The sequence below is a fragment of the Pan troglodytes genome, chromosome 13 (assembly GCF_028858775.2).
Source record: "Pan troglodytes isolate AG18354 chromosome 13, NHGRI_mPanTro3-v2.0_pri, whole genome shotgun sequence".
Taxonomy (NCBI): Eukaryota; Metazoa; Chordata; class Mammalia; order Primates; family Hominidae; genus Pan; species Pan troglodytes.
Window position 1 is genome coordinate 89,512,893 of NC_072411.2, and position 12,459 is coordinate 89,525,351.

At 33.3% G+C, this 12,459-nt stretch overlaps 1 protein-coding gene and 1 long non-coding RNA gene across 6 annotated transcripts in view; one reads left to right on the top strand and one right to left on the bottom strand.

The window, feature by feature from the left end:
• Nucleotides 1–12,459, top strand: part of LOC107973861 (uncharacterized) — an 86,345-nt gene that overhangs the window by 22,043 nt on the left and 51,843 nt on the right. The gene's annotated exons all lie outside the window — the stretch shown is intronic.
• TFPI (tissue factor pathway inhibitor) overlaps nt 1–12,459 on the bottom strand; it is an 88,043-nt gene that overhangs the window by 17,005 nt on the left and 58,579 nt on the right. For 3 of the 4 annotated variants that reach the window (XM_001162140.7, XM_009443845.5, XM_001161877.8), the window contains 3 exons: nt 4,836–4,874; nt 1,310–1,486; nt 627–719 (listed from right to left, as the gene is read on the bottom strand). In XM_001162140.7, the coding sequence (XP_001162140.1) occupies nt 627–719; nt 1,310–1,486; nt 4,836–4,874 (309 nt within the window). The remainder of the gene's footprint in view (nt 1–626; nt 720–1,309; nt 1,487–4,835; nt 4,875–12,459) is intronic. The other variant, XM_016950155.4, reaches the window with a different exon arrangement.

The window sequence follows — 12,459 nt, forward strand, 5'->3', positions numbered from 1 at the left end:
ATTTGTGGTTCCTGATTATGTTTTCCAGTATTTTCACTATTTTCTCAGCTCTGCATTTTGTGGAAATATTTCCTGTATATTCGTTTAAATCTGATAAATAGGTTAACAGACAAGAACATAAAAAAGAGTCCTGCAGAATTCAAAAGAAAATTCCCTCCAGAGTGACATAACATTTAGGCATGGTTATTCAATCAATTTCTAATCTGTCCTGTGAGTAACACCAGAGACCTTGCCTAGTGTCATACTGACTTTAAAAGCACTTTAGACTGCCTTTGATGCACTGCTGTGCCAGTACAATGATTTACCATCTTACACTGAGGCTGATAATTCCTAGCACCATTTTACAAAATAAATTTGGCATAGAGTTAAATATCATATGAAAGTTTTTCATGTGATACATAATCAAAAGCTTACTTCAAAGCATACTTTAAAATAGATTAGGAAAATTGTTGCTTTTATGAGATTAAATGTCTTAAACAATTTGAATCTCAGTATTTCAACAAAGACATTATTAAGCAACAACATAGGTATATATATATTTAAAGACATACTTCTAATACACAATCCACTTCATTGTTACCATGATAATAGTTTCCTGGAAGCAATAAAATCCACAAGATTCTTACCAAAAAGGCTGGGAACCTTGGTTGATTGCGGAGTCAGGGAGTTATTCACAGCATTGATCTGGGTTCCATAATTATCCACCTGGAAACCATTTGCTGGAAAAAAATACAGCCAATTAAAATAAACATTGTCACAATCTCATATTTGGACTCATGAAGCGTACGACAGTTAAAAAAGCAGACTTCTGGCAATTTCATTCACATTGCTATGTTAAATTAGCAAACAGTGAATCTTTAAATATAATTGTAAGGTAATATTTCCATGAGTAACTGTAGTTCTTGGTCAAAAAAGCATAGCAGTTAATGTTTAAGTCATCCCTTTAATAAATGTTATAGGCAGATAAAACTAAGTGATTTTAGGTGGTGGTTTTCAATAACTGTTTGCTCTCATATTTGTATAAATGTGAAAGATTTCAGCAATTCTACTGTGCCAAAATTGTACTGCAGTATTCTCAGGAAGAAGAATTAAATAATGCAACATAAAAAGTATTAGATCTATGAAAATACTTTCTTAATTTTCTATGCTTTTTAAAAAACTATAGTCACAAATCTCACATTGAATGCACACAAATATATCTTCATTTGCATGGCTCAAACAAAACCTGAGTATTGAATACCATCTGAGATGCCTTAGTTTTAAAAGGATGCCTATAAATGAACTAAAATGAAATAAGAAATAAACTTACGACCATCTTCACAAATGTTCTTGCATTCTTCCATTGTCTCAAAATTGTTCATATTGCCCAGGCATCCACCATACTTGAAACGTTCACACTGTTTTGTCTGATTGTTATAAAAATACCTGGTAATATAACCTCGACATATTCCAGGATCTTCTTCCAAAAAGCAGAAATCTGGCTTTTCTAGAAATTATAAAAATGTCAGAAAGCAATATTCTTTTGTGTAAATAAATTACTGATTTTAATAAAATTTATAAATACCTGGCTAAGTTATTGAAGGAATAAGCATAAAAATTAAAAAGTAAAAATCTAACTTTATCCACAACTATACACTATTAAAATTATCTACCATATTTTGGGATTGGCATTTCAAATTCTAAATTTCTCATAGTAAATTAATAGGGAATTAACTGTCATTTTTTTACAAATTTAAGGAATAAAAGATTATTTTACCATGTACCACTCTTGCTTTGAAATTACAAAACATTATGGCAAAAATGTGGTTTAATTATTTTTAATATGTTCATGTGTATTAACATTTAGGGAAGGTCTATGAACATTTCAAGCTATTGAGGGTGGCTTCTCAGGAAAAGCATTGTAGTGCGTTGCTTCATTAAGAATGGTTTAAATTTTTAAAAGTTGAAAAAGAATATTTGAGGAGTAGGAAGTTTTCATGGCTAGCCTTAGAAGTTCCTGAATTCTTATGTGGGAATTAATATCTGTACTAGGTAGGACATCCTCTACTGCTGTGTCATTTTTATTTTTTCCTTCTTCTTGTCATTGGAATGACTTCAATAATGCAGAGGCAGAAAGGAAATACATGTTCAAGGATTGGAGAGGCTTTTGCAAAAGACTAATACTTCTTTGATAGTGCTCCAAAGCAGGCTAAAGACAGCTGTCATAAAAGTTGTGCCACTGTGATCTACATCACCAGCTCTGTCTACATGCATGCACTGTGAAAAGAAGTGAGCTAATTTTCAAAATTATTATGCTCACAGGCGTATTGGGCTTGAATTTTTAGAACAAAATTCCAATTTCTCAATTTTTTTCCTGCAAGTATATTACCATATTGGCAAAACTGAACTGTGGTAACCTTTTTCATCTTAAAGCAACTTGTTCTTCTATGTCAGGGAAGCAATACCCACAAGTATTTTACAATAAAAAAGAACATGTATTTAATAATGTTAATGATTTCTGCAACAGTTGCAGATCTGCAAAAGAACAAACTCCTTATTAAAAAGTTATTTTATTAAGTAAAACTTCCTACTATAATATAGTTTTAAGTCTATTTTCTGTAACTTTTCAATGTATTAATTTGAAAGTTAACTTTGTTTCTTCTGTATTGCCTCTTGATCTTTCAAATGAATGTTTTTATGATTTTTAGTTAATTGTAATAATATGTGGGGGAAAGGAATAAAACAATTCTTTAAAATGTTACAACATTTTATAAGGTAAAAATACATTGAATTACTATCATATGATTTGTTTTAGTCTTAATGTGTACTTTTTATGAAATTTTAAATGATCTGAACAGAGGATACAAGAACTTTATGTTTGCAAAAGTGGAAGGAGGAAAAATATTGCATATAAAAAACATAAAGGTATAACAAATTATGCTGATAAGTATAATTAAGAAATTGTACATGTACATAAATATATACACCTAATATGTACCCACAAAAATTAAAAATAAACAAACAAAACCACAACAAACAATAAACTGTACAACTGAAAGTTGTTATTTTTCATATGAAACTACCTTGGGAAACATGAACTTATGTGAAGACAAAGTTGAAAATGGACACATGTAAAATAATTCTTTTTTTGGCCTGCAGTTTAAACTACAGTTGCAAATCAAAAAATTAATTTCCCATTTTCTTCAGGTAAATAAATTAACCTTCTTATTGAATTTGCATACATAACCCTTGCTCTAAGTTGGTGCTCAGTTGAACTTGAGTAACACAGAATGCAGACTGGATAAGCTAAAGCATTATCACTGTCAACTTTTGTTTGGGCCTGAATACTTGGGAATTGTCTTGGACCAAACTTTCTTTCTAAGGGATTGTATTAAATCTCAAATCTCTTTATAATGGTCCAATGCTAGGAAGCCTAATACAAAGTTCACTCGAAATTGATCAAGTCTTTGTTATGAATAGGTGTTAACATGTAAGCATTTTTAACATTCATGTGAACACAGCTTTATTCTCTAACTTTCATATATAATATGAGATAAGAATGATTGAATTCTGAATTATAAATATACACTTTATAGCATAATTTTACCTAAAAATAGTACCTGTATTTAATTTTTTTCTAATTTTATGTTTTTGGTAAAAGGTCCTAATATTTAAAGGTTGGTATTTTCTTTCACAAAAATATTTATTCTCCTTTGTAGACAAAAACTTCTTTATTATAAATATGCCATTTTGATATTACAGATAAGGCCTTCATTTAATTAAAGTACTAAACATTTTGGTCAAGATTATTTTAATATTTATAGGAGCCTATTTTTTAAAATTGTAAGTACATACATTTAGTTATGTTTCTTGTACAAACTTTGCTATTATCTTTATTTTATACATTTTGATTCCAATTCTGGTCAGTGAATTGAGCCTAAAGATTATCAATGTGTCACAGAAATTTTCAACTCTTTCCCACATAAATAAATCAAAATAAATAAAATTAAAATGCACTTTGAATTTTGTGGTCTTTCATGTTGTGGTCTTTCATGTCCTGAGTTAAACAATTTAATCTCTTTGTTCAATATTTTCTCATTGAAATGTAAATGCCATAACTGACAATTGGACCAAATCAGTTTCCAGGCCTTTATTAAAAGGACGTTGGTTTCCCTGATCCATTGATAACATTTTTTCTTGTCCTGATATATTTGTGAAAAAGTAATTATTTTTAGCTAAAAACAATAAATGATATGATTTAAATTACACAATTAAACATACACATACATGCTAGATATTTATTTTTAAATATCTCTACTTACTTTTGCATGTATAACTGCTGACAACTCAGAGACATACATCCATTCAAGGGAATATTTGGTGAAACTTGCTAAAGCCACACAATGTTGATTAGATTAACAAGTGATTAGAGATCAGAGAAATAAAGTAAGACTCAAAATATCTAAATCTCTATCTGGAAGGTGTTAAAATAGCATGTGTGGCTCTGGACTACAATTGAACTAAAACTAAATATCATACTACATTAGAATTAGAGTAAATATGGTGTTTGGAGCCTCCTCTGACAAATATAATGTATATATTTTCCTAATTTTTGATTATGTCCATTGAATCATGCAACAAATCATTTCAAAAATGACATGATCAATCTGTCATATGGGTTTATGATCAATCTCTTTTATGGATTTTTTTAAATCAATCTCAGAGAAACTTAAGAATTGAATGTCTATACTGAATCAGGGACCAGAAAAAACAAACAAGCAAACAAACAAACAAAAAATTGAATATCTAAATGCCTTACATAAATGCTTCAAATTTACAGACAAATAAATGTTCACCTTGTTGCAATGTTGTCTTTATAATCCTGTTTGCATTATCTGTAATCAAAAGAATATATGCATATCAATTGTCACAATTTATAAAGTAATACTATGAATTTGAATTTAACAACAAGAGTGACATATTTATTACCATTAAAATTATTCTTATACAGAATGTCTTAATAAAAATTGAATTTCTTTTTCTTTTCTAAAAATTAATATTTTCTATTTATTGTAACCATGAAGCCACTTCATTTCAATAGAGTAATGTTTTAGAAACTATGATAAAACTTTCTAACACACTTACAAAGCTGAGAATTCATAGTGACTATGTTTACTGTTCAGGATATCTATACTTAAAACAATTATTTTAAAAATGTGAAATATGAAAGTAATTCAAGCAGCCTACATTACATATAAAAATAATTTGTTAGATAACTGGGAATAAAAGTGAAATTAACCAGAATTATTTCCTTTCCTTATTCTTTCCCCTGCTTCGTTGTCTCAATCCAATTGCAAGTTTCATTATTATTACCAATGTAGAGAAGAAATGAAACAAAAGGCATCTTGGACACGTTGTTTGGTTTAACATTTGATTGACGGAATCATTTCCCTCTAAAACTGGAATGTTAGTTGTCTTTGTCCTACCATATTCCAAGTATGAATTCTAAGTTCTAATTTAAATGATAGGTAATGAAATTTAAATTGACAAAATAAGTCTATGAAGTTTTAATTTGCTCGCATAGACATTAGGAAAGTTGAGTGGTATTTATTTTGTTGTGGAATCATTTGTTTTGCAGAGAAAATCTTTGGTCAAAGCAGGTTACCATTCGTTATATGACCAGAGAGATAGGGAGCGAGAGAGAGAAGGGAAGAAAGAATGAGAGAAATAATATGAATTGGGTTATAAGCCTCTTTCAGCAACTGCATCATCCTTTTTTTCTTGAAATAGTTAATTCTTCTGTGGAGAGTAAAATGTCTATGAAAGGGAAACTAACGGACCCAAACTTCTTTTCGAATTGTACTATGTTTTATTCAATAGCCTTTTAAAAAAAGAGGTGTGTTTGTGTGTGTGTATATGTATAGCTGTATCTATTGAGGTAAGTTTTTTGGTTTACTTTGTTTTCACTGCAACTAACCAACTTCATATTAATGTTTTCAACTAGATTGTAGACTGTCATATAACCTGACATTAAAATATTTAGATATAAAACTAATATGTTATGATTTAACTGATAAGAAGAAAGAAATGTATACATATAATGAGTACATAAGACTAGAACACTAAACAATTTTCATTCCTGATTTACCTGTTGACAATAGTCATAAGATGGGAATATATAAATGCTTGATTAATACAATTTTTAAAAGAACATCTATTTTGTTTGTTTACTGTTACATTCTAAATAGGATTAATTCAGGTAATATACATGCCAATTAACTCAATGTAGTTTAGCACACTAGAATTTTAAGTGTATTTATATTACCAATAATTGTCTTTGAGGACTGATAATAATAACCTTGGACACGATAATTTGTATGGCAATAGCAGTATGAAAGCGATGAATAGTTAGAAAAGATTTACGGCAAATTATCAAGTTTTCTTAGATTTAGACAGGACGAAGCATTTATCAATGCTTTTTAAGGAGCAATGAGAGAATGTTAGACTAATTTCCATTCTAGTACTCTTTTGAATTTCAATTTATATGAATTTGTTTTAATATTTCATTATGAATATTAAGATGTAAGACTGACAAGCAAAAATATCCCAAAATTTGCATTTGGTTGACACATATTGGCATATGATATTTATACCTCAAACTGACTTATTTATTTTTGCTTCTAAATCCATTCAAAAGTGTGCCAGATGTAAATAATGGTATTTTCTTCTGGGTGTGCAAGGAGAGTGTTAGATAAATACCAATTGTGTGAAGTTGATAGAGAGTGTTGTTCAAATCTTTTATATCCTTAGTGATTGTTGTTTACTTTTTCTGTCAATTACTGAAAAAAGGTGTCTCGAAGTATGTAAACTGAACTGAATAATTGTATACTCTCACTTCTGCCAACTTTTTCTTTAAAAATTTTGGAGTTTTATAATTAGGACCATGCACATAGGCATTAAGGATTGTTGTGTCTTTTTTATTAATGGACCCACATTATAAATATCTTTCTTTCCACCTGGTAGTATTTTTTATCCTGTAGTCTACTTTTACTAATCATTCTTATGATTAGTGCTTACATATTATATCTTTTTCTATCCTTTCACTTTTAATCTCTCTGTCCTTATTTTTAAAGGGCCTTTCCTATAGACAACATGTAGTTAGTTCTTGATTTATTTTTGCATACAGAGTGATAATATCTACCTTTTAACTGGCGTGACTGGACCATTAAATTTTAATTTAATCTAATTATCATTAAATTTGAGTATAAATATCACTAGCAATTTGATTTCTGTTTCTCATTTCTTCTTTGTTTCTGTTTCCCTCTGTTCATGTCTTCTTTAGAATTACTGTAATTGAATATTTTAATAATAATTTCATCTTCATTATGGGCCTATTTGTTATTTCTGCTTGTTTCATTTTTTTAATGGTTGCTTTAAGGATTATAATGTACTAATCCATTACAGTCTAGTGCCAACTAATGTATGTCATTGTCACCTGTAGAAACCTCAGAACTTTACAACAATAATCTCATATTTTTCTCCTTCCTTCCTGTGTGCTTTAATTCTAAATCCTTTAATACTAATTGTACTGCTGCTCTACCAGGAATAAATTTCCCCAGATAATGCTGATTTGAAAAGCGCTTATTTTAAGAAGTAGATTACTGATTGGCACTTTTTTTCTCTTTCAGTTCTTTGTTTTTTCTTTTTAAAAATTTATTTCTTTTTTATTTTCATAGATTTAGGGGCTAGAAGTACGATTTTGTTACGTGGTTATATTGCATAGTGGTGAAGTGGATTTTAGTGTAACCATAACCCAGATAGTGTCTATTGTACCCATTAGATAGTTTCTCATTCCCCAGTTCCCTTTCATCCTCCCATCTTCCTGAGTGTCCATTGTCTATTATTCTACTATGCCCACATGTATGCACTATTTACCCCCCACTTATAAATTAGAACATGTGGTATTTGAATTTCTGTTTCTGAGTTATTTCACTTAAGATAATAGCCTCCAGTTCCATCCATGCTGCTATAAAAGACATGATTTTATTTTTAATGGCTGAGTAGTACTCCATGGAGTATATGTGTATATATAAATATCACATTTTATTTACCCAATCATCTGTTAATAGACACTTATGTTGATTTTATATCTTTGCTACTGTAAATAGTGCTGTGCTAAACATACAAGTACAGTTATCTTTCTGATATAATGATGTATTTGCTTTTGGGTAGACAGCCAGTAGTGGGATTGCTGGAACAAATGGTAGTTCTATTTTTTAGGTCTTTGGGAAATCTCCATACTGTTTTCCATACAGGTTATACTAATTTACATTTCCAGCAACAATTTATAAGCATTCTTTTTTCTCCTAATCTTCAACATCTGTTATTTTTTGACTTTTTAATAGTAGCCATTCTGACTGGTATAATATGGTATCTCATTATGGTTTTAATTTGCATTTGTCTGATGATTAGTGATTTTCAGCATTTTTTCATATGCTTGTTGGTTGTGTATATGTTTCTTTTGAAAAATACCTTTTCATGTCCTTTGTCCATTTTTTAAATGGTTTGTTATTTTCTTGTTGAATTGTTTGAGTTACATGTACATTTTAGATATTAGTCTTTTGTCCAATACACAGTTTGCAAATATTTTTCTCATTCCTTAGGTTATCTGTTCACTCTGATACTTCTTTGGCTGTGCAGAACATTTTTAATTTAAGTTACTTGTGGATCAACTTCAATTTAACTCTCATTTGGCTATTTTTGTTTCTCTTGCATTTGCTTTTGAGGATTTAGTCATAAATTCTTTGCCTAGGTCAATATGTAGGAGGGTTTTTCCCAGATTTTCGTCTAGAATTATTACAGTTTCAGGTTTTACATTTAAGTCATTAATCTATTTTGAGTTCATTTTTGTATAAGGCAAGAGACATTATTCCAGTTTTATTCTTCTGCATATGATTATCCAATTTCTCAACACCATTTATTGAATAGAGTGCCCATTCACCACTGTGTGTTTTTGTTGATTTTGTCAAAGAACAGTTGGCTGTAAGTAAGTGTTACAACCAGGAGGGAGGCTGTACCCTGCAAAGCCACAAGGGCAGAGCTGCCCAAGACCATGGGAGCCCACCTCTTGCATCAGCGTGACCTGGATATGAGACATGGAGTCAAAGGAGATCATTTTGGAGCTTTAGGATTTGACTGCCCTGCTGGATTTTGGACTTGCATGGGGCCTGTAGACCCTTTGTTTTGGCCAGTTTCTCCCATTTGGAACAGCTGTATTTACCCAATGCCTGTACCCCCATTGTATCTAGGAAGTAACTAACTTGCTTTTGATTTTACAAGCTCCTAGGCAGAAGGGACTTGCCTTGTCTCAGATGAGACATTGGACTGTGGACTTCTGAGTTAATGCTGAAATGAGTTAAGAATCTGGGGGACTATTGGGAAGGCATGATCAGTTTTGAAATGTGCAAGTGCATGGTGCAAGCTGTCAATGGATCTACCATTCTGTGGCCTGGAGGACAGTGGCTTTCTTCTCACAGCTCCACTAGGCAGTGCCCCAGTAGGGAATCTGTGTCGGGGGTCTGACTCTACATTTCCCTTCTGCACTGCTCTAGCAGAGGTTCTCCATGAGAGCCCCACCCATGCAGCAAACTTTTATCTGCGCACCCAGGCATTTCCATACATCTTCTGAAATCTAGATGTAGGTTCCCAAACCTCAATTCTTGACTTCGGTATACTCTCAGGCTCAATACCATGTGGAAGTTGCCAAGGCTCGAGGCTTGCACCCTCTGAAGCTCTGGCCCTAGCTCTACGTTGACCCCTTTCAATCATGGCTGGAGTGGCTGGGACACAGGGCACGAAGTCCCTAGACCGCACACAGCATGAGGACCCTGGGCCGGGTCCAGGAAACCACTTTTTCCTCCTAAGCCTCCAGGCCTGTGATGGGAAGAGCTGGCACAAATGTCTCACATGCCCTAGAGATATTTTCCCCATTTTCCTGGTGATTAACATTCAGATCCTTGTTACTTATGCAAATTTCTGCAGCTGGCTTGAATTTTTCCTCAGAGAATGTAATTTTCTTTTCACTTGCATTGTCAAGCTGCAAATTTTCCATACTTTTATGCTCTGTTTCTCTTTTGAAACTGAATGCCTTTAACAGCACCTAAACCCCCCTTGAATGCTTTGGTGCTTAGAAATTTATTCTGTCAATTACTCTATATCATTTCTTCAAGTTCAACATTCCATGAATCTCTAGGGCAGGGGCAAAATGCTGCCAATCTCTTTGCTAAAACATAATGAGAGTCAGCTTTGCTCAACTTCCCAAAAAGTTCCTCATCTCTATCTGAGACCACCTCAGGCTGGACCTTATCGTTCATATCACTATCAGCATTTTTGTCAAAGCCTTTCAACAAGTCTCTTGGAAGTTCCAAACTTTCCAACATTTTCCTGTCTTCTTCTGAGCCCTCCAAACTATTGCAACCTCTGCCTGTTACCCAGTTCCAAAGTCACTTCCACATTTTCAGGTATCTTTCCAGCAACACCCCATTCTACTGGTACCAATTTACTGTGAGCAAGTCACATCTTACATGGATAGCGGCAGGCAAAGAGAGAGCTTATGCAGAGAAACTCCTGTTTGTTAAAACCATAAGATCATGTGAGACCCATTCACTACCACGATAATAGCATGGGAAAGACCACCTTCCCCCCCGCCCCATCCCCCATGATTCAATCATTTCCCACCAGTCCCTCCCACAACATATGGGAATTATGGGAGCTACAAGATGATATTTGGGTAGGGACACAGAGTGAAACCATATAACACACATTGTTAGAAAAACCACAACCACTTCTGCTTTCTAATCTCTAATAGCCATCTCCTCTTTTCAGAGAGACCACCATGCTGTACTTGGGTTTCTTTCATATAATGGTGGTTCTGAATGCCTTCACACAGGAAGCAGGGGAGATTGCAGGGCTCATCTTATGTATTTACCTTCTCCCAGAGGTCACAATCCTGCACTGCCTTTTGTTCAATGCTTGCAAACAGTAGTTTTTTACATTTTGTCCAGTTTTATAGTTCTTTATGTTGGGGAGAGAAAGTCTTGTTTGCAAGCTTATCCATCATGGCTGCCGATTAAATTCTCTCCTTAGGTGCGTTTTTAAAAGTCTAGCCATATTTTTTCCATATACCAGTTATATCCTTATCAGTAGTCTGCTGTATAAAACACTCAGACATTCATACAATAATTGCAAGTGACTTTTCTTTTTTTTCATGGAGTCTTCCTCTGTTGCACAGCTAGAGTGCAGTGGTGCAATCTTGGCTCACTGCAACGTCTGGCTCCTGGTTTTAAGCAATTCTCCTGTCTCAGCCTCCTGAGTAGCTGGGACTACAGGCACATGCCACCATACCCAGCTAATTTTTGTATTTTTAGTAGGGACGGAGTTTCACCATATTGGTGAGGCTGGTCTAAAACTCCTGACCTTAGGTGATCCACCCACCTCAGCCTCCCAAAGTGCTGGGATTACAGGTGTGAGCCACTGCACCCAGCCTCAAGTGAATTTTGATAGATAATGAGGAGATGGGGGTAAGAGAGTTACATTTACATGCTAGCCAGAAATGATATTTTAAATGATGATAAGCAAGGCTATCACTGATGAGCAAAATGATTACATTTCCCTAACCTTTAAAGAAAAGAGTAAGTTTTGCACAATGATAAACCATAAGACTTGAACTATACACATATATAAAAAGAACAGGTATATATTTCAGGAAAGAGGCCAGTTGATGAAAATAAATAGCCTGCTAAATGAAAGAGTGGGGATTACAAAGAATGAGGCAACCAGGCTTCTAGCCAAGGTACTGACAACTAAGAATGATTTTCAACTCAACACAAAAGGATACTTGGCCCAATATGTATGGAAGAAAATGGGGTATAGAAATCTGTGATGAATGGGAAAAGACCAAGCAATCACAAAAACCAAAAGCACCACTGAGGACCACTGAGCTGCCTAAACTGTGTTAGTAACATTCCTAGGGCATCTATGGAGAGGAAACAGAGAAATCAGTGCTGTGAGGTTAAAGAAATATATTCGTGTCTATTCTCTTCTTTCAGCTCGGGAGCATACAACTAAACATCTTACAGAGTCACAGAGGAGAGAAGTTCGCTCTTTTCACCACATGGAAGTTTTCCCACAGGCCAAGAGCACCATGATGCCAAGGCTGTTTAGTAAAAGCTATTTAGAAAGCAGTAACAGAGTGAGAATGCAGAGCTGCCTGATTTGCAAAAAACAAGACATCTAGTGTTACTAACCAGAGATATCATTTCTGTATCACCTCAATTGTATCCAACCAGCTCTACGAACATGCTATGGTAGAATATTGGTCTAGAAACTAGGGAAATAAAAGCAACTCAACTTATTCTATCCCTTGAGTAACTTACAATTTGGAAGAATAGCCTGACATTAAAAAAAAAAAACATTCAAAAT